The sequence below is a fragment of the Haemaphysalis longicornis genome, unplaced genomic scaffold (genome assembly GCF_048455015.1).
Source record: "Haemaphysalis longicornis isolate Haplotype H1 unplaced genomic scaffold, Haemaphysalis longicornis Haplotype H1 scaffold_2, whole genome shotgun sequence".
Lineage (NCBI taxonomy): Eukaryota > Metazoa > Arthropoda > Arachnida > Ixodida > Ixodidae > Haemaphysalis > Haemaphysalis longicornis.
In genome coordinates, this window is record NW_027526295.1 from 288,345,308 (window position 1) to 288,368,186 (window position 22,879).

At 48.7% G+C, this 22,879-nt stretch overlaps 1 protein-coding gene across 1 annotated transcript; it reads left to right on the forward strand.

Moving 5' to 3' along the window:
* Nucleotides 1–11,235: 11,235 nt before the first annotated feature.
* Nucleotides 11,236–21,871, forward strand: LOC144168668 (thialysine N-epsilon-acetyltransferase-like). The gene is made up of 5 exons (XM_077697610.1): nucleotides 11,236–11,310; nucleotides 19,312–19,360; nucleotides 19,463–19,531; nucleotides 19,793–20,034; nucleotides 21,462–21,871. The coding sequence occupies exons 1-5, from the start codon at nucleotides 11,236–11,238 to the stop codon at nucleotides 21,711–21,713; spliced, it is 687 nt and encodes a 228-aa protein (XP_077553736.1). The 3' UTR covers nucleotides 21,714–21,871.
* Nucleotides 21,872–22,879: the final 1,008 nt, after the last annotated feature.

Genomic DNA, 22,879 nt, shown 5'->3' on the forward strand with positions numbered 1-22,879 from the left:
GCACTGGTAGAGACCTCCGACAGATCAGGGTCTGTCTGAACACTGGGGCTTGTCCCTTCTGACAACTGTAGACTAGGGGACTGACTGTCACAAATGTCCAAGTTAGACAAAGAGTACAAAAACTCTTTATGCCTCGACGAGAGTTCAACATTGTCATAGGAATACGGTGCGAGCCAACCTCAATTCCTTTCGGAACGACTGTGAGTTTCGAAGCGTGATGGTGGCCCCCAAGATGGACGTTTCCATTCGCAGTCAGCTGCAGAGTTTCGCGGTACAGTCCAGGCGAAGAAGTTTGCAGACAAGCTTCAGTTGTGCGAACGATGCGGAAATAAATCGCATAATTCAGCATTTCAAAATTGTCCAGCCCGAAATCGGCGCTGCAACTCTTGTAACAAGTGGGGACATTTCGCGTCGATGTGTCGCAAGCCGGCACCAGTGCATCGAGTTTCTTCAGAGGAAGCTACGGGCTTCGCTCCGGCACCGGAACCTGTACAGCATCCAGCATCCACGGAGATCAACGCACCCGCAAGATCTTCCGTTTTAACAGTCAGCACTTCTTCTAGAAAGGACTTAGTCGTCCAAGCTGAAGTCAGCGTCAACAATCCTCCAAGAAAGGACTTAGTCGTTCAAGCCGAAGTCAGCGGAGTGACCATGCAACTCTTAGTCGATACCGGAGCATCCGTGTCGTTGATGACTGTCGAAGATTTCAAGCGTCATTTCAGTAAACAGCATGCGCTGTCCAAGGCTTCCGTCAACTTGTGGAATTTTTCCAAACAACGTATCGGCATCCGCGGCTCACTTCAAGCTCCTGTTCAAGTCTTGCAACGGTCTTGCTCCGTCACATTCTACGTCACCGACAAAGGGACATCTCTTTTGGGGCTCGACGCCATCCAGCAACTGGGCATTCAGATCGACGGTGCGTCTCTTACGTGTCGACTAGCATCGGTGTGTGCAGTGCAGTGTCCCGTGAACGTGCCCCCGGGTTTCGAACATCTCTTCAACGGCGAGTTGGGTCTTGTCAAGGACGTCTCGCATAAGATCCAACGGCGGCCAGGTGTGACTCCAGTTGCATCTAAGCTACGAAGATTGCCTCTTGCTCTCCGTGATCCAGTGTCCAGCGAGCTGCGACGCCTCGAGGACAATGATGTCATTGAGCGTGTCGACGCCTCGGAGTGGGTTTCGCCACTCGTCGTCGTCCGGAAAAAGAACGGGGACATTCGGCTGTGTGTGGACCTCCGGGAACCGAATAAGGCAATTATCATTGATGGGTATCCTTTACCGCATGTTGAAGAGCTGTTGCAGATGTTTCATGGTGCTGTTTGTTTTTCTAAGCTTGACTTGGCGTCGGCTTATCATCAGTTGTTGCTGGAAGAGGGCAGTAGGGACTTAACTACTTTCGTGACTCATGAAGGCTTATTCAGGTTTAAGAGGGTGTGTTTTGGTCTGGCGTCGGCGCCTGCGGTTTTTCAAAAAATGATGTCTCAGATCTTAAAAAATTGCAAAAATGTTGTTTGCTATCTTGATGATATTCTTGTGTGGGGAAAGACTCAAGCTGAGCATGACGCGAGCCTGGTTGAAGTCTTAACATGTATAGCAAACAGTGGCATGAAGTTGAACGACAAATGTCTTTTTTCGGTCAAGGAACTTGATTTTTTGGGTCACAAGATTTCGGCTGAGGGCATCTCACCTTTGGAGAGCAAAGTAAAAGCTATAGTTCATGCTCCCGCTCCTACGGACATAAAGTCACTGCAATCATTCTTAGGTCTTGCAGGATACTATGCTAAGTTCATAAAGAACTATGCAGAGATCCCAGGTGGTCAAAATTAATCCGGAGCCCTCCACTACGGCGCGCCTCATCGCCTGCGTTGCGTCGGCGCGTTAAACCCCACAATCAATTAATCTATGCCGTACTCTCATGTGGCTCCGCGATGCTTTGAAGGTCGCAAAGTCGCTCGGCATGACAGCCACTACCAACGGCACATCAGGCACGCCAAGTTGCCCTCGCCCATTGACTTTTGTGTTCAACGGCGTTCGGCCGGCAACGCATCAAAGCGACCCCTCTGAGGTGCGCTCACTTACATCGACCTCGAAGGGTACCTTGCCAACGTTTCAGATCCCCACAGTTAAGGTTGAGCCACGTGAACTGCAGAGGCTTGGGAGTCTTTTCGAGAGGACTACGCGCGAGCACAAGGACTTGCCCGTGGAGCTGGCAGATACGCGGTCGTCCACGTCTATCACGCCAAGAAAAGGAAGGGAGAGTGCACACCGCGTTGTGCACAAGACGGCGTGTGGAACATCGACTCGGGATAGCGTGAGGCCAGCAGGTCCGTCAGAGTACAACTGCTCCAGGATGGTCATGCAGGGACCCGTTTCGTTTAACGCGACGCACGACGCTAGGAAGCGCTTCTTGCCCACACCAGACAAAGAGAAGACGATGGAAACCAATTTTCCCGCAAACGTCTCCGAATTTTCCACAAAGAAACAAATTGTCGCTGCAGCTCAGGCTTCAACATGCAAGGCCGAAGACGAGGCTGAACGAAAGGACCTGAAAGTGGGTGCCTGCTACGAGGGAGCATCGAACATCCCAACGAGAGAAGGGGGTGCAGACCCCGAGGCTACGCCTGCCGCACACAAGGACGACTCGGAAGCTGCAGTCCAAACAAACAACAAAAACCCCGGAGATTTCAAGGATGAGAGAGAGAAGGCAGAACCACCACCGTGCGAGATCAAGTGTATCTTCCTTTCAGACAAAGTGAAGAGCAAACGCTTACTGGAAGTAATGAAAAGTCGACGAACTCTAACCAACGGAGGATTGCTACACGTTGTACCCAGGCACGAATCTGAGGTGTTCCAGCTCAAAGAAGTTGGGATAGCCGAGAAACCCTGCCGTGTCACGTCAGCCCCATGCGAGGAGGCAGCAAGGCCTGGTGGAGAACCATCCGAACCGTACATTGAGCTGACAAGAAGCAGGAAAATGATCTCGTCAGGAGAAGAAAAACAAACGAAAGGCAAGCACAAAGCCGACAGAACAACACCACTAGACTCTCTGCGGAACAGCTATCGTTTCACCAAAATATTAGGACTTGCAACATATAGACTTCGCCACAATAACTGCAAGGCTAAAGGACTGCAACCTTCTGAGGCAGCTGGACCCACATTCTGGTTGTCGTCCGCATTACATTGAAGACGCCAGGCTGTGCTGAAGGCTGCACGATGGCGCATGCACCGCTGGAGGCAAAAGAGGACAGCTTCTCCCGACAGCTCTTTCAGGATTGACCTTATGGACCGGAAGCCAACCTTTTAGAATTGTGGCCTTATTCATCCTCGCAGTGATTTTCTCGCCGGCGGGAGAGAGATGCGACCAGCCCTTGAAAAGGACGCCTGAGCGGAGGCCACGGGTCGCCAAGAAAAGCAGCGCTGTCACGAGGCTCACGAAGAACTGACCCGCGTGTTTCCAACCGAAGATTTCAAGGCTGGACCACAAATCAGCGTAGGCGAGTTCGAAACGAACCAGGAGCGGCGCATCAGCTCGCGACGGAACGAGGCGTTCAAGGTGCCACTCAACGGGGCTCCTTCCGCAAACATCGTCCATAAGGAACGTGTTACAGGACGCAGGAAAGGATCGGTTTGCACTGCAACGCTTGTGCCAGAACATTGAAGGACGCTGCTTGTGCCCTTAATAGCAGACGTGAACGTTGCGCGCGCGGGAGGATGTTGAATCTCCCGATGGGTACGCATCAGTAATGATCAGCATCATCATGTAGTTTGCCCGTGTCAACACAGTTATCATACGAGCAAAGACAAACGAGTATTTTTTTAAACATCGTGAAATAAGAGTTTATGCATGATCTCACTTTGCGATAGTTCAATAATGATGTGGCAGAAAAAGTACCCGGAGGTTTTCTGTAATTGGTTGCGGTAATAGAAAGCTGTTTGGCAAGCACAACGCGTAATAATTAAGCGTGGTATTCGTTTCTACACGATTATTGAAGATTTTCGTGCAGCATAGGTACTCGCAGCGCTAACCTTGTCTCACGAATTGATAAAATGCTGCTATAAACAAGAAGGTTACTGCGAATAAAAATAACAACGCGTGTGGTGAAGTTTTGAACACGCTGTTTAGACTACACTCTAAACTTTTTTGCCTCCCATATACTCCCTAGAGGTTCTTTTTCGCTTGTCCTCTAGTGATCCTCCTTGTAGGAGTTTTTTTACTACATGGAACAGGGAGGTTTTGTTTACCTCCTCAAAACAGGGCGTTTTTAGGTGATGGAAAGGAGGTATTTAGGGAGTGTTAAGAAATGTCCGGGAGAATTTAAGGAGTTGAAAATGGAGTATTCTTTACTTTTAAAGGGCGTTTTTAAGTGATGTTTATGGAATTTTTAGGCGGTTGAATAGGAGCCTATTATGGCTCCCTTGGGAAGTACTTATGGTATTTTAGGGGCGTTTTTAGGAGGTTCAAGGGAAGCATTTACTTCTTTTGCATGGAGTTTTGCAAAAGCTTGGGGAGTTTTGTAGGCCTTCCGAAAGGAGTTTTTCGAGGCCACAAGGGAGAATTTCTAGTTCCCTGCGGGAGTACTGATTTCACACGGTTTTTGTCGATTTCAGGTTTATTTCAAACGAACTTTCGCAGACAAGTTTACATGGTACATGGTGTACACAAGGAGGTTCCGAAATAAAAACTTAGGGCGACCTTCTATAAGAAAGCACAAATGGTACATTGCTAAATAACACGCCAGTTAGGAATGGAAGACAGCAATACGATGCTAGTTGAATAAACCGTAGAAACAATATTACTAGAAGAACTGGAAATACGCGAAAAATAAAGATAGGCACAAACACAACCGCATGGTAAGTGAAATCATTATATAATACTAGCGGATCGAGAACGCGTCGGTACTTATCAGAACTTATCAGTACGCATCAGTACTCAGTACACAAAGTGAAAAAAATGGTTCCAGTGGTTTACAATAACAAAAAAAGTTTTCAGTTGGTGGTGAAATGAGCGAGAGCAGTGTGCTAGTTGAACAAATTGTAGAAACAATATTAATGCAAGAACTGGAAATACACGAAAAACAGATCAGCACAAACACAACCGCATGGTAAGTGAAATCATTATATAATACTAGAGGATCTAGAACGCGTCAGTACTTATCAGAACTTATCAGTACGCATCAGTACTCAGTACACAAAGTGAAGAAAAAAATGGTTGCAGTGGTTTACAACAACAAAACAATTTTTCAATTGGTGGTGAAATGAGCGAGAGCTGTGCAGAGATTTGATACTGAAAGGTAACGAGCACTTTGTAGGTGGTAAAGGCACAAGAGATAAATGATGCAGGAGACAGACAGCAGTGAGATGGCTATGGATAAATGAGTAACATAAAGAACAAAAAATATGCTACACAAAATACAAGTGCGTTTTGATAAAGACACAAATGCGCCAAGAAAAGTGACCGAGTCTGACGGGTTAATTGCAATGATATAGAACAGAATGGGTGCTATCGCGACAGCTTCTTTAGAGTGAGAACAAAAAGCCATGAAATTCATGTTTTTCGGATAATTTTTAGTTGATTCATTTCGCACCTGTTGCCAACATTATTTAGATAATTGTTTCAACTTAAATTAGTTTGTTAAAATTATTGCTTCACTAAAAGATAGCTGTATTATCAGCATACAGAACGGCCCATCAAATAGCCTCTTTTCAGTAAAAAAAAAAGAAAAAACAAAAAGTCAGAAACATAATACGGAATTCTTTTTGACTACTATCCAATGATTACAGGATTGAAAACAAATAAAATATTAGTGAGCGATATTCATGCGATAAAAGTTAATTATTTCTAAATCCTTCACACGTGATTTGGTGCTGGCAAGGTCCAAAATGGCATGTCCCACAAACGTTAGAGCTCTGTGTGCCTTCTTGGGATATTGAATGTTCAAAACCCAGAACGATGCAAACAGACTACACAGTCCTCCCAGTAAAGATGATGCAGTCAAGACACGCTGGCCATCGATGTGGAGGCCAACTTCCGCGTTAATGGAATGCAGGCAGGGAGTCAAAGGAACATCTGTCTGAAAAAGCAAAAAAGAAAAAAAAATGCCCCACACGTAAAATTCTTACTCATTTCAATACTCATTCTTACCGACCAGAGCGGTAAGAATGAGTCAGAGCCTTGAACGAAAACAACACAAAGACTTATATTTGGACAGGCAAAACACGGTACAAGCACGAGGACAGGAACGTAAGAGGTAACTTAGAATTAATACAAATGCCAGCAACAGTTCAAATACAAAACATACAATCAGGAGCGTTGACAAATAGATATTACAAAGTAGAGCAGTTAACTAAAAAGAACACGAGCAGTTCGATGCATATGAGAGACAGAGTCCCACAATATTCATCTACCAGGCCAGACGATGCACCGCTGTCGGAGGCGATTCGGCTACCTGTGAACGACGCCCAAACGTAGCTAACTTGCTTCGGCGCTAGTCTCTTTTTTTTATAACTGCGCACTTCGCGGAGATAAAGGGCACAACCCGCAACGCGCCCGCCGCCGACGAGCGCACCACTTGCCTTTCTTCCTTCTAGAATCATCGACACGCCTTAGCACTGGCAAAGCTACGCTCGCCCCCTCGACAGAACTGAGCTTCGGTGAAAGCTGAGCAGCGGAGTTTTTATTTTGGTATTTTCTTGCCGGCGAGTGGTCGCGTTACCACCGCTTCGTTCGACAAATTCCAGCGTTTTCTAGGGGCAAATATAACTGAACTGAATGAATCGGACGACTTAACAAGAATTAGGTCCTGTACAATAAAAAATGAAAATATGAGCGCCCTCTTTCCCGACCTCTCTACGTTCCTTCTCGCTTCCGTCTGACTGCGCTGATTTTCGCCAGCATGAAGTAACCGTCACGTTGCTTTGAAACGACGCCGCGCGCGACAAGCGATTTTATCTCGAATGCCCTGTTACAAACCGGCTTACAAAAGAATGCGAATGCATACCCCAAAACCCACAAACAAGTAACATAAAACGAGTGAGCGCTTTTTTCCTTGTCCGTGCGTGTACGTGCTGTGTGCGGCACGGGTATTTCGCAGCTAAGCCTATAGGCCTCCTGCGCTGCCCAGGGGGCGCTGCGCAAGCGGCTTCCGGGCAGTACTTCCGGGTAGTACAAAGCTGCGCGGGTCCCATAGGATCCCGTGTTGACAGAAGCAAAATGAGCTCGACGCTGCCGATTATTTTGCGACGTGGTCACCAGCTCATCCCCGACGCGTCCGATCTATTTCAGCGATCAACTTCGCATTAGGGGAAAAAGATTTGCAGCGCTAAACACGTTTACAGCGCCGACGAAAGTGCCGGGACCGTGACGGCGTCTGCTACTCGCAAGTTCACCGATCGATGGTCGTACGAAGTGAAATATTAAGTGAAATTTCTAGTTTAAACTAACACTCTAGGTGACAAAGACTTCTCAAAAACAGCCGATCAAAAAAGAAGACTGACGCAATCGGCGATGATCGCGCTTTAAAAAGCCAGAGTCCGTCGGACCGCAGGCTCGCCTGCTGCGGTGCGCCGCTCTTTTGCGTACCTGCACACTATGCGTGCACTTTCATTAAATAGTGCTCGTTTGCGTCGCCGTTACGAATACATGGTGCAGCATTAGCTTGCCGTTTTGTTGCGTGTCTCAGTGACAAAATGCCGCGACCGTCAGAAGCGTGAACTCTGTTTTGCGATTCCGAAATTAGTGGCCGTAAAACAAAGTGGTCGGGCGAACTAAGAGGCCGCTCGCTTTCCTTGTTTGCTCTCGCTTTACTTAATTACGCTCTTGCAGTATACATTCCCAGTTCGCACTTAATAGCCTAGAATGAGGGTCAGCAACGGCTGAGTTCCATGCAGCCGACACGGCGGAGGGCTGGGGGGGGGGGGGGGGCTTTGGATGCAAAGAGAAAAAATTCAGCGAGTTTTTAATAATATTTGACAATAATCTGGCGAAGTGTGAAGATGGGGGGGCAATTTAACTGGAGGACGCCAATTCTCTGTTCTTGTCTCGCTGTCTAACTCCATTTGAAGTCAAAACCGGCGAGTCGGCGTTCAGATTCGACGGGCCCTGCACTAGAAAACCAACACAGTCAGTGATGATCGTATATAAATATTCGGGGCCCCGAGCCGTGTATGCGGCTCTGTTATGTGATGTTATAGAAGTACATCATCTCTGCAGGCAGCGGGCGTGTGATTTGGTGCATGTTTTGCGTCCTTTAATAGCGCCTAATTTGTTTATTTGGCGCTATTGCCCCACCTACTCGCTAGTATACATGTACCCTGCCGTTCGTAAATCGTGCGGCGTAAAACGTTACGCAAGAATCATTTAGTTTGCGAAAACACAAAACAAAATTTCCGCTCGTTCCGCTGGCAAGGCAGTGCCAGGCCAGCAGTGTCAGATGAGGCAGCTGCGCCATTCATGCGTTCGCTTGCATGCTCCCGCTGAAGCAACTTTTTGCAGTTACCTCAGGATATAGGATGAGCAGCGCTCCGTGTTTATGCTACGCGTGAACTTTCCTTTGTCGACCGCACGGAAGAAGAAAAAACTGTAACTGTCGTCAAACAGTTAAACCACCCGACATGGCGATACTGTCCCACGCCGCGACCACCGCGACACTCAAGAAAAAGCCGACAAATCGGCTTCTTTTAGTGGATATTATTTTGTTTGGCCTCTGCAACTACTTTAAGGGCTACTTCATACAGTATGCAGTCATTTAAACACGCCACAAAGCGCCACAACCAACTTTAACTCTGGCTTGTAATTGAAAACACATGGAGGGCGGCGAGGGTCGTCTGCTTTTGTACTACCCAGAGGCGTCGGCCGCTAGGGGCGCTGCATGTCGCCAAAACTCCAGCGCAGGAGGCCTATCCAAACGTTTGACAAACGCATTGACTGATGACAGACCACTTACCTGCGAGCTGTCCACAACTGTCGCCGTATCCAAATGCTGTTAGCGGCCGTTCGTCGTGTGACAGGGGCACATAAAAATCTTTCCACCAAATGGCACTACTAGTCCTTCGCAAATAAGAAAAAATGATGGCCCAAGGCGAGGCGTTTGAAGCTCCGGCAGCAGCAAGTCACCGGCCGCGCTGCATTGATTGCGCGGAGGTTGTTTACATCCGGGCAGCAAGTCGTGCCGCCAGGGCAAGTTGAGTCGCTGCAGTCGGGTGCGTTGGCGCGCTGGCACGAGAATTTAAATGCGCAAGCAAGCGAAACAGATGAACATCGCAATTGTTTGCAACGGCGAGAACTGTCTCTTCGTTAGCAGCAGAGTTTGACAACACCTATCGCCAAAATAAACAGATTGAAACAACACGGCCGCGCTGTCTGCCTGTGATCGCGCTGGTTGAAGCATCTATACGGGTATACGTACGGTATCGGTTTTGTAGCTGTATGCAACCGTCGCGTCCTGCTTACTCGTTCTAATTGGCATTAGGCCACGGTTGAAGTGCTGATACACGGAAGCAACACAAGACTAACATGGCGACCGCCCGCTTGAGATGATTACCTCCGATGGGGAGTTTATTGTGGACGTGGTAGTTTACAAGGAACCGAACGCCATCTCACAAATGGTGTTAAGTGGTTCTAAATCCTCCCTTTTGCTACACGGATGGGCAACGGTACTACCATGGAGGTTGGTCCACATTTTTAGATCATGGCTAGGGAGTACATTTTTTGCTACAGGTACTTTCCAGGGCACATTACTTGATTAAAACTCCATTTCCGGCTAGTTTGCGTTTACAGTGTATATATGCGACAAAAAATTCCCCCTTATTAATGAGACACGATAACAAATACATGAATATGTATAAACGCTGTAATGGGTGTTTTGAACTGAGAAATCGCTCTGTCCTTTTTCGTAAGGTGTCCACAACACTATTCCAGAACTACTAGAAGCGCAAGGGAGAAAGAAAGAGGGAACAACTTTATCGAGAAAAAAAATTCCGGCAACTTCGTGCCGGAAGGGGTAGTTCCCTCTTCACGGTACCCATATGCTTCCGCGGCTGCCTGGCCCCTGGAGATCAGGTCGAGCTGGTCTTCCAAGCCGGGGCTGGTTAGCAACGTCTCCCATTGTTCGTTAAAGGGTGTGGGAAGGGTGGTGGGGGGTAGGGTAAGGGGTGGGGGATGGTCTCGACGAAATCACGCTTTTTGAAACGCATAACCACAATCATAGGACGATCGGTGTTTCAACGCCTAGGATATTAAAGCAGAAAAGTAGGCTTTAATACAATTATATATAGATGCCTTTTTGCATACCCCAAATTTGTCGCCCCAGTAGATAATATACGTGGAAGCGATACAGTCAGCCCCAAACGCTCAATTGAGTCCTTCAAAAGCAGTTGCCTAGCTGCCGCGAAGCGGCGACACGCGACAAAACAGAAATGTTCAATTGCTTCAGGAACGTGGCAGTGCACACATTGCTCCGTAGGGGAAAGCCTGTTTTAAACAGGTAGAAATTTAGCCTTGGAATCCTACAGCGCCGCGCTCGGTGAAGGTCATTTCGCACTGCCGCGATTCACGCAGATGAACATTCCACCCGAACCTCAAACGTTGATGCTCTCCAAACGACAGGAGCGCATCTGAGCTAATAGCGCCTAAATGCCAATATCGTCTTAGTCTTGAAGATGCAAAAAGAGCCAGATTAGGTATGCCGAATTGAACGGGCGCTGTGACAGCGAGATTAGCTCGTTGCCCCTGATTTCCGTATGGCCATAGGACCCGAGCAAAACGTCCCTCCTTCACGCGCCTTGGAACAAAAAACAATAATGTGCGGTACAATGGAGAGGTGGAAGAGAAATTTGTTAATGTCGATATAACTGACTTCGAATCGGATAATATGATGATTTTTTATACATGTTGTGGCAGCGAGAGCTATTGCTAAAAATTCTGCCATAAAGATTGGTGTGCAGTCCAGGATGCGCAGCGAATAACTCTGATCGGGATATTGGGTAAAAATACAAATTCCAGCTTTCTCGCCATTTTGAGATGCATCTCTTTTATTCACTTATTCGTTCTTTTTTTTTCGTTCTTTTATTGTTGCAAAACCCAAAATGCTGGCCCGACCAGCCGCGTGTAGAGGAAGAAGGAGAAGAGAAGCAGCACCGCGCACCGCTTTGCCGGTTCGGCGGTGACGCGCTTGTTGGGCCGGAAAATTGAGTGGCCTCAAAATTCCCAGGGAGCCGATCAAAAGTAGCGCTCGCGAAATGTCTCACCCGACGATCGCCGTCAACGTCCGCAAGGCCACAGAGGATGACTGTGAGGCGCTTCAAAGGCTGCTGGTGAGTTCACTGAAGAGTACGCGTCCTTCAAAGAGGGCTGTTGTACAAGCACAGCCGGTGGGCAAAACACAAATACACAGTGAACTTTGATTTACGGCTTTAAGGCTTCTGTTTTTGTTTGCGCGCACTGAAAAGCAGACACTGAACTGGCTTCCGGATTGGCAATCCCGTTTTCTGCCCCATTTATTTGCGTCAGCACTGGAGAGTTAATATCCGTGCACGCCATTCGCCCCTGATGGGCAAGGTCTAGACTCCGCTGAGATGGAGCAGCGAGATACGCTTGCAGCTCCAGCTCTTTGTTTGATTTGAGAAAGCGAACAGTGTCCTCCTCAGTAGTATCTTGAGCATCAGGTTGCACTCACTTCCGGAGCTGAACTGGCACCAATTAATCCACTTTTATTCATAAATTTAATGCAAAGTTGGCACGGATATCAGAACTCAAGGTGGCATCGCATTCATTTCCCAGTCTACAGCAGCGTTAGATAAAACATGTAGTTTTGGCTCTGTGCAGCTGTTTGCGGTTACGGTTTCGCAAAGCCTGTCAGAAAGACATCCTCTATAGATGTGTGCACGGGCTCGGGCCTGCCTGGACCAGCGAGCAGGCCGGGCTTGGGCCACCCGACTTACTTTTGAACCGGGCCCGGGCCGCGCCCGGGCCGGAATCCGGCCGAAATATTAAGGCTGCGTCTAATCTCACGGCAGCCATGAGAATTACCTCCGGGAAATTCTCACGGCAGTTTTCATGCAAGCTGGCTGGCCTAAAATTTGCCGAATAATATTACGTCCCAACGCAACCTAACAACATAACCTCACAGAAACTAGCGTAACCTAACCGAACGCGCCATAACCTACCCAAATCCAGCCCAACTGTCATAAACCTAATCTAACCCAGCCCAACGACACAGAACACAACCTATATTAGGCGTAATTCGGTCCATTTCCTGTACGTAGACCTCTTGATATAGTAAAAACCAGAGTAAAAAAAATGTTAACAAAATTCCGATGACCGAAAAATTCTGAAAGTTAAAAAAAAAGCATCGCGATGTTGGATTCGAACCCAAGTCTCCTTGTTTAAAACCAAGTACTATACCACACCGTTACAGGGGCAGCTACAAGCGCGGCTTTTTATGGAATATTTATCCCACTCAGTCTCCTCGTAACGTGCTTAGCCAATAAGGGGCAACTGCAGTGAAAAATTTCTGACGGTAATTCTCATGGTTGCCGGGATAATACACACTACCAAATATTAATTCTTCGGACGGGCTGGGCCACCCCCGGGTTCGGCTCGGTAAGTAAAGCGATTCTTAGGTTTTCTATAACCGAGCAGAACCTACACGCTCATTGACGCGGCCTAAGCACAACCCAGTTTTTTTTACCTTTTAAGGGGTTTACCGTTCGGCCCTGAGGCGTTGAACATGCAGGGCCGGCTGGTCTTGTGGTGTACAGAGAAAGAACAAACCTCATTTTCCGCAGGACCTAGATCCAGGTCCTAATGTGAGTCTTCAGTCCATCGGGTCCACGTAGTACTGCAGAATGTCCGCGCGGATCCGGTGCACATGTGCATAGAGCTTTCTGGGCAACCTGGACGTTCACTGTCGGCGGGGGAGACAGCCAGAGCTCCCAGGAAGTGATGGAGGCGAGGGATGGGGCAAGAGATGGTGGGGTGCATTCCCATACCGTTTGTGGGTAGCAATGGCATGAACCAGGTTCAAATGCTGAAGACGCCGGAATTTTTTTTTTCATTTTTAATTGTTTTACTTGCGAAATCCAATTCTTTTTATCACGCGTGATATTTATTTCTGGTACATTTGTGCATTAAAAACAAAACTTCGGGTGGTTTCGTTCCCTTTAGCTTCCAGCTTTTGGTTTGTACTCTTCATTGGTTGTGTTGCCCGTTTTAGATTGGTTTCGCCTGTCATTATTTCACTTTAGGATGCTTTTCATCTGCTTTAAGTATACGTTTCTGCTGCCAAACGTGACCCAAGCAGTTGTGGGCTGTGCCGAGATATGGATTGTGAATACGCGGCCAGGCCGAACCGGGCCGGGCTGACCCGGCCCTTCGGTCTTCTTTCTCGTGCCAGGCCGCGCCTACTGATATAAGCACTGCAGTGCCGGGGCCAAATTTCTGGCCCGTGCACAGCTCTAACATCCACGCCCTACAGTGAAAAGAATAATTCCTTACATCCCGTTTACGCTGACGGGTTGCAGGGGATGCCGAAGCCTTATTTTGAGCCGTTTGTGTTTTTTGCCGTTGCTTGAATATTGGCCGCGAGGCCCACCACTGGAGAGGCCGGCGCTGCGATCGTTTTGACGTCACTCGTAGGATCCCCGTTCCCGCCGTTCCTAAAGTTGCTGCATAGTTGGCTTGCAGCGCGTGACACTTCGCTTAGGAAGCGCGTTCTAAAAGTATTTTCGTGTTAATTTCCTTCGTTTGAAGTTAATTCTCAGTGCGTCAAGCGCAGTTCGACCTCATGGAGACTTCAAAACCGTATCAACTGTGGTAGATTATCCGCAAACATCATGAGCGTGGTGGTGTATTACGCATGCGACCGAAGCGTAAGCAGCGGCTTGTTTCCCCGATCAACAATGTGGACTACAACGATCGCCGAGTGAAGTTTCTAGATTTCCCTTGTTTGCAAGAAACGTATAAATCAGGAAATCGTGAAGCGTTAACTGCTCGCAGAAGCACACGCACCCGCCGTGCCTGCCCGCACAGCCGACGGTGCGGCTCGAACCGACGCAGGTCGCGGCAGCAACATCTTGTCGCCGCTTTTTAAAATCACACAAGTCGTGGAAAAGAAGTTCCAGATTGCTGAAAGTGTATGTTGGTGTGATGAAAAATTCTGATAGGTAGTGTCATCAGCTGTGGTTTTCAAAGCGATGCTCAAATATCTGCCGCGATTTACGCCGACCGGCCGCGGAGGTCGGTCCCGGCAGCGCCGGCCCGTTCACGCACGGTGCGGCGAGCGGCCGAAGGATGGCTATGCTTGCGCGCAAGAATCGTCGATCGCTTCAACGGAAATCACTGCGCTTAAGTAATTACAGAGTTCCCAGCGCGGTGAAACGTTGTGTTAGGGACTGTCACTCGCAACTCTAACGGCGATGAAGTATCTGCTGCGACGCCAAGCCTAAAGTTCCCAACATCCGATTACGTGCATCCGAAGCCGGCTGTGAGCTGTTGGCGAAGGCCCTCCCGTCGCGCACGCGCGTGTTGCGTTTGGGTTCCTCTAACTTCTTGGGGGTCCCCAACGCTCGGTTCTCCTATTCTAAATATCCCCATTACCCGAAATCATTAACGACGTGTTTCGCCTCGTACGCAGCCTCGCCTTCTGTGAGAAGTCGTGAGTTTTGAAATTGATGCTTGAGAAATGCCGGCTTACTGTAAACATACAAAACACGCTGCAATTATAAATTAACACGCCGAGCACCTAATCAAAACTTAATATAGCCTTGTCCGAACCCGCTCGAAGGCGGTAAAAACACGCGTTCATACCATTCATACATTGCGGACAAGTCGCGAAAAGTAAACATGAGCCGTGTAGAGTACAGGCTACGGCAGTGATCGTTAATCAAATCCGGGCATGGCTATAAAAACATCGTAGGGGAAATAGGCACTGATTAAGCCAAACTGCAGACCATAACAATACTTTTAAGCATGTGCGGCGAAGCAATCTGATCACCGCTCTCGCGTCATTCATTTACCAGGCAATACGAGCAGTTCGCGCGGTGAGATCATAAGTGAGCGACGCGTTTCCGTCGCTGTTACAAGGTATTTGCTTGCACACACATGTCCCGTCACAAGTATTTCATAACAAATTTACAGCGTACTTTTCTCGGCATGAGTTGCATCGTCCTTGGCGTTAGCTGGCTTCGTATGTAAGAGCTGTGGGTCGCGATGGTAGCAACTACCTAAACGCGGTGATGTCGCCGCGGGAACAAGCGAGTCGCTGATTGCTTGCCCGAATTATTTGGTTTAAAGACAACTTTTTTGGTAATTTGCATCAAATCCACAAGGAGAGGGCGAGACGGTGGCCACAACAAAAATCACGCTTCCGCATACGCACGGGAAATGTGTTGTAGCAGACGACAACACGATTCGGCGTCCTACGAGTGACGTCACTCGTAGGTGGCGCCACGGTATGTCCTCGGGGCCAATGTTTATGGGTACTTTGTATATCCCTTATTACATGGTTCATAAAACTCGGTACGCTGTTTGTGGGATTGCTGGTTCTTGCGCTTTGTTATTTGCCTGATTTGCGGCAACTTTACGTATTCCCAAGCTAAATTGATTGATTGTAGGGTTTAACTCGCCGACGCAATGCACATAGGTCGGCGTACTCACTCGTGAGTACAATCATTTGTACTCATTTGTACTCAAACTCACGAGTGAGTACGATGATGAGTGATCACACACCCAGAAAAAAACAGTGAGTACGATGACGAGTGAGTACAGGGGTAAGTTAACTACTCGTGAGTACAGTACTCATGAGTACACTGTTCATGAGTATGAGTACTCATGAGTACAGTATTCATGAGTATGAGTACTCATGAGTTTGAGTACTCATGAGTATGAGTACTCATGAGTACACAGTACTCATGAGTACACAGTGCTCATGAGTACACAGCACTCATGAGTACAATACTCATGAATACTGTTTTTGCGAGTGCTTGCACTCTTGAGTATATGGACTCCTGAACACAGTAGTGCAAACAGTCGCGCAAACAAGAAAACGGACAACAAAAGCTGCCCCCCGAAGACAAGCAGAAAAACGCAGTTTACGGCCACGGCTGCACCGTTAAGCCCCGAGCTCCCATGAGCCCGAACCGGCCTGAGAACAAGAGGAGACGCCAGACGCAACGGGAGTGCTTACGTTCCGTTTCGCTTTCTCACATGTACTTGCCTTCGCGCAGTAAGTCGCCCAACGACAGTGCACCGCGTCAGACGTTTTCTTCCTCTGTCCTGATTTATATGTGACCTGTGTTTTTCTAATCAATTAAACAATTCATTTTTCTACTTAGTTTTTTATTCGAGCAACGACCTAGCTAACAGTGCAGATAAGTTGATTATTCGTGAGTAATACAAATTGAGTACTCATGAGTACAGATTGAGTACTCATGAGTGCAGAATGAGTAGTACTCATGAGTGCAGAATGAGTAGTACTCATGAGTAGTACTCATGAGTACAGATTGAGTACTCATGATTACAAGGTGAGTACTCATGAGTACAGATTCAGTACTCATGAGTACAGATTGAGTACGAATACTCGTGAGGACAAATGAGGTTGAGTACAAGTGAGTACGATTACAAATGAGTATTTGATGAGTGAGTACGAGTGATTTTGTGAACAGACGAACTTTTTGAGTCTGAGTTTGATTGAGTACAGCGTGAATGAAAAAAATTGTGATTGAGTTTGAGTGAGTTCTTTCTGTTTTGCCGACCTATGGGCGATGAGGCGCGCCGTAGTGGAGGGCTCCGGATTAATTTGGGCCGCCTGGGGATCTTTATCGTGCGCCGAAATCTCGTACACACGGGCGTTTTTGCTTTTCGCCTCCATCAGAAAAGCGGGAATCGAACCCGCGTCCCCGTGCTCAGCAGCACAACGCCTTAGCCACTGAGCTACCGCGGCGGGTAAGCTAAAGTGTGGAGCTGATCTATGATGTACAATACCGATGTTTAAAAAAAATCGCGCCAATCCACCCCGTGAATGTGGTTGGAAAGCAAAGCTGTAAACGGCACCTATAACGATTACCCATGCGACGTCACTTAAATTCACCCACATCCCTCTACAAATAGTAAAACCAGAAAGAAGTGAAATTCACTTAACCACACTATTTATTACTTCAAAGAGATATTCTTGGTAAGGTTAAATCAATGCATGATGCATGACGGTGTTTGGTTGAGTTGTATTGGTGAAGCACAAGAGTGGAAACTTTTTTTATAAAATTGAAGTAAGCTCCAACCCGGTGTTAGACGATCTGACTTCTCCGTCTCTGCGCCGCGGAGAGAGGCGACGAGATTTGCGGCAGAGAATGAGGAGGAGGAGGAGGAAGAAATACTTCTATTCAGATTTCTGAACGGCCCAGTGTACAGCCCTGGGGAGTGATTCGTTCTTCTGTGGGGCCCATATGCAGTCCGCGCGGCCTGTGTTCTGTCCACCCTGTGAAGCTGGGTAGGTAGAGAGGGCCTGGACGGCAGCATCTCCCATTGCTCTTTTTGGGTAGTTGACGGAAAGAGAGGAGGTTGCTCAGGGCTAAAGTCGCACACCCCAATTACGGGGCGGAGTGTTTCCACTTCTGAGCAAAATTTACATTCAGCGTCGTAGCGATTCGAATGCATTAAGTGAAGACGCGTAGGCTGTGGGAAGGAGCCCGGATTGTATGAGCCGTAGGGTAGTTTGTTGTTCTCTGGAAAGGTCAGGGTAAGGCGAAGGTGCGGTCTGTCTCAGAAGGCGATAATGCTGGGTTATCTCCCTGAACGTGACAACGGGTGACTGTCCTTGTGCAGCTCCATAGCACGGGAGGTAAAAGCGCAGGCTTGTTGGGTGGGCGTATTTGTTGCCCTACATTGAAGCGTGAGGGGGTGTCCAGATGAGCTGAATGGAACCGTTTGGGGAGTGGTTTTTTAGCACGTGTTGTGCAGGTCAGGACACCCAGCCCGACTGGTAATTCCAGTAGGCTTGCTGGGAATCGGTGACTACCCTCCGAACCCCTGGTTGAGTGAGAGCCAAGGTGATGGCTCCCTCTTCTGCTGCCGTCATTTGTTGGGTCCTAAGCGAGGTACACGCAAGGAGGTTGGTTCTGGAGGTAGCCACGATGATGGAGTATTGCTGCCCTCGATGTTTGGAGGCGTCTGTGTAGATAACTGCATGATCCCCACCGAGGGTGGTGTTTAGCGTTTGAGCCCGTGCTTTTCGTGACCCTCGTCATGTGAGGGGTTCATATTTCTAAGGAAAGGGAGCATCTTTAGTTTTAGTCGCCAAGAGTCTGGGAGTACGTCTAGCGGAGTGAAATTCTGGGCTGCCCAGCCAATCTGGTGAAGCATGCGGTTACCCACCGCAGTTCTTAGTCGGACCTTCTGGTTAGAAAGATGGTCCTCTATCAGATCTTCCACCGTGTTGTGGAGCCCGGTGCTAAGCAGCCTTTGTGTGGACGCACTCATGAGAAGACCAATGGCCTGCTCGACAGCCTTTCTAATCATTATATAAAGCATCTCTATGTATTCCTTGTCGAGAAGAAGACAAGGGGGTTGACGTAAATGACTCTCGAGAGGACAAAAGCTTCAATGAATCGAAAGGTACCGAATTCCTTTAGGCCTCGCTTGTTGGTGGCAACTCGCCTAATCATGTGTATGATTTGATTAATGCAGTTATTGAGGCGCTGCAAGGAGACGTTTGGTGTTAGCCTCGAGATGTAGGCCCAGGATCTTGATGCTGGGGTTTGGAGTTATAACCTGGCCATCAAGGAGTATTTGAATGTATTCCTTGATTTGGCGTGAGGGCGGACGAAAAGGAGCTGTGATTTTTTACGTGAACACTGGAGGCCACAGGCTTTAGCACATTGGCGTACTAGAAGTGAGATGCCATGCATTGGTGTGAGCTTCCTTTAATTTTTGTAACTCTTAGCACACGAGAAAGGTGCGCACAGGGCCGCTAGACGGGCGTGAGGGGTCGCATGACGCTTTCACGTGGCATTCAGCGTGAACGCAGTTGGTAAACCCGTAGATGTGTTTGGTGAGTACACCACCTGTCTTCCCCGTTTTCGCGTGGGCTCGTAGCTAAGTCGGTAAGACAACGGGCTCTCGCTTTGTCTGTTAGTTCCAGGTTCGATTCCCGGCGGTGCCAGTAAATTCTTTTATTTGTTCGGTTGAGTTTTCTGGTGACACCAACGGTCGCGAAAGAACCCTTGGGGGGTAGAGGTAAAAAGCTTTGCTTTAAAACTGAACTATTAGCTCTAGAATTAGATATATTGTAGTGACGAACCGTTTCGTCTTGCTGTTTCCAGAAGGGTGCCCAAGAGTTTGACTTCACAGATGGTCCGAGGGCGCTAGCAGGTAAGACGCTACCAATCGCACAACCCGGAGTAGTTGCCGCACATAGGAAGGAACAACAAAAACAAAAGACTTTCCCGTTTATTTGTGTATGCCACTTTGCAGATCTGAAAGAGAATGCCTTTGGGGAGTGGCCTCTTGTGACCATCCTGGTGGCTGAAGACGGCAGCAAAGGTAATTAGAAAAAAAAAAAACGAAGCTTCGTTCCCAAGCTGTGAGCCAATAACGGTTGCAGCTGTTAAAAACCAATGTTTGAAGCAACTATGATGTCATAGGTAACAAAACGTATTAGATTTGGCGATTGTCGACACCAGTGCATGTGTTCAGCTGCTGACGGTGCACCCTTGGTGGTTGATGATGATTTCTCTGGTTCTCAGCGGAGGGATGGGGCGCTGGCTTAGCTGTAGCGCTCAAGAACGCCCTTTCATGGCCCAGCCCAGCCGGTGTGCGACCATGTGCGGCCTCAAGTGCGGTCGTCGGCGCTCGCAGGCCTACTGCCGCCGTGCCCGAAGCTGTGCTCCAGCCTGTTGCCGGGGCCTCCGCTGGTGGGCTGCGCAGTGTACAGCCTGGTGTTCTCCACCTGGGCCGGCCGCAGCATGGTGCTGGACGGCGTGCACGTGGCCCCCGCGTACCGCGGCAAGGGCGTCGGATCCGCGCTCCTCCGGGCTGTCTTCAAGGTACACACATGGATATTGGTGCAGACGAAAATACCGAGGACACCGAGCTCCAGGGAGTATGCATGTTGACATTGCAGCCAACGGCAGTCGGTGTATCGGCCGTTAGTGAGCCCCCATCGGAGGCTGTCATCATCCTTTGCCAACCCCAATGAGTGGGTGTGTGAAAATCCCACTTGGTTATGATAACGTCAAAGCCAAGCAGGAATCGTTGAAACGGCCGCGAGCCCCCGTTGAAGCTGTCATCGTTGAAGCTGGCCAACCCACCTTAGGGGCATTTGTTGCCTCAACGTGTGGTTGACCAAATTAGTGTGGATCCTCGTGCTAAGTTGTACCTTGAGCTGCGTGTAGAGGCAAGGTCATCATGGTTTCAACTGCGCAAGAAAAGACACTGGACGAAAGCGAAGAATAGACAGTGCATTTTATTTCGTAGTTGAAACCATGATGTCTCATCACCAACCAGCTCAACAATGCACTTGAAGTCGAATGCCGCAACGCGTTTACCGGGTCCACCTTTAATCTGCTGAAGTCATCCAGCTGTGTGCCATGGTGTCGGGGATGCGTGCCCGACACCACCAAGCCTTGCTTATTTTCTGCGTCACCTAAAATAATCACTGGTGGGTCTCCTTCTTTCCTCATCCTTGCAAACGTGCATATGCATGAACGTTTATGGCGGATTTTCGAAGGATGCTGTAAGATTAGCATTCGATCATCGCAGTTTGCAGGACAGGCTCCCTGTGCACCGCTGCACGGGCATGAAGCAGGGGCCTTCCCAGTTGCTCGCATCGGTGGTCTAATAGACTCGCAAATATTTGATGCTACAGCACTAGTTTGTGGCGTTGGTCTCCATCATCACCGATTATATTTGCCAAGTGCTGTGTTAGTCATATTGTCAGTTCTTGCTCAGATACGAACAATACGAATCAATCCATCTAACTGTATAGACTCTAACGGCCTCGCTGTGAAAAGGGCCCTCTGTCTGAAGCCATCTTTCTACCTGGTGCTTATAAGTGTCCAAAACCGTCTTTTCTGCGGAAACCGTCTCAGGGGACACTGAAGCGTGAAAATAAGTCGGAAACTAAACAGTGAAACAAAAAACTACTGCTACAACGAGGGGTACGCTTGCATATATTCTCGGTAAATAGTCTTTCTCTCTCTGCATATACTCTCAGCACTGGTGTGAAAACAAGTTAGCTTAGCCTAAATCGGTGGGCTTCAGTGCTGACAGGATACAAGTAGGCAGGCCACTTCATGAGGGCGCAGTCTAACGTCGCGATTAATGCGAACCTCTTCTCTGTATGCTATGACGAAACACGCAAGCTAGCCAAGTTCGTACGACAGGAAGGCAAACGGCGAAGGATCAGTAGGCATGCGTCATCTGTTTCATGCATGTGCTTCGACATGAGCCTTCGGGTGGGACGCTGTTTCAGGAGGCGTCGGAGCACAAGTGCAACGAGGTGACGTGCCAGACGAGCCCGAAGAACGAGGGCCTGCTCAGCCTGCTTCGGAGGCACGGCGCCATGGACCAGGAGAGGATCAAGGGCTGGCACCTGTTCGACATGGACGAGCGCGCCATCACGCTGTGCAACAACGAGCAGCCGTGGTCGGTGCTGGGCTCGCCGGGGGTCACGTACAAGCAGCAGAACGAGGGCGCAAAGGCCCCTGATCCCGGCAAGCCCTGATACAACGCTGGCAGAGACCAACTCGTTCTCGGCCGACGATGCGCGCCATGCAGAAGCAAACAGTCCGCTGCAGTGTATACATGCTGCTCGACCTCCAACCATGTGGACGCTATCGGAATCATTCGAAACGAATAAAAAAGAGGAAAATTAAAAATAAACTTATGAGCGGACATCGTGCTTGGCGTTACGAATCGTTTTCGTTGCACCCGGCTCTGAAGCACCGAGGCGTCCTGCTACCAAGAAACTAAGTACGTAATCGGGACGACCCGATGCCCACTCGCTCTACGTAAGCGCGCGAGGCTCACTTGCGTCATTAAGCGACTACAAATGGATCTCGCCTTTGACATGTGTGCATCAGAACCGTGGCTATAAAGCGCCGTCGGCGTGTGCTTCTACTCTGAGTACGCGCGCAGGCTTCACGGCATGTGTACAGACCTTCCTCGTGCTTGCGCGTTATTTATTTTTTGGTTGATTAACCTCGTTGACTGACCGAAATCGTCGATGATTAGCCGCCAGTTTGTAAGTTTACAAACTGACGGCTTTTCAACACACCTTTGCGAGCATGCATGTACTCCTTCCCCTGGAGCACCATGCTTCAGATGCGCACACAGTTCACGTTGACCCACCCAGTGTGTGGTTACGCACTAATAAGAAAACGCATGTCACCTCGTTTTATCTCTTCCGCCCAATCTTTACTCCATGCAGTTTGCCTATTTTCCTGCAAACAGCGCAGAAACGATGACAGGACGAAGAGGGCAGGTGTGAACAGACGCCATTCGCGAAAATACGCCAGTCGCGAAAATACGCTTTTTTTTTTTTATAGCCCGGCCATATTCTCACTGAGTCACCATTATAGTTGCCAGCAAGGAAGCGCCTCTCTACAGCCCAAAATTTTTATTCGCCGTGTCTAGAGTGCTTTCCGAAAGCACCAAATGCGTTTCATTAACCGGCCGTGTTTTATCGCAACTTCGGTTTCCCGCTATTCCAGAAGGCCCGAGATTGAGTGGAACTCGGGAGACACGAGCTCTAGCGACGCCCACGTAACGTGATAATATTTCGAGGCGGAGTTTAATCACCTTAAAAATACGATTCATGCTATTTGCTAATAATTGAAGGGACGTAACCGGTCCGGGACAGCTCGCTCCATATAGGCGCGACTGTATGGG

Coding starts and splice junctions, on each gene's coding strand:
- LOC144168668 (XM_077697610.1), top strand. CDS start 11,236: ATGTCTCACCCGACGATCGCCGTCAACGTCCGCAAGGCCACAGAGGAT. Junction 11,311..19,311: donor AGGCGCTTCAAAGGCTGCTG/GTGAGTTCACTG, acceptor TGCTGTTTCCAG/AAGGGTGCCCAAGAGTTTGA. Junction 19,361..19,462: donor TGGTCCGAGGGCGCTAGCAG/GTAAGACGCTAC, acceptor GCCACTTTGCAG/ATCTGAAAGAGAATGCCTTT.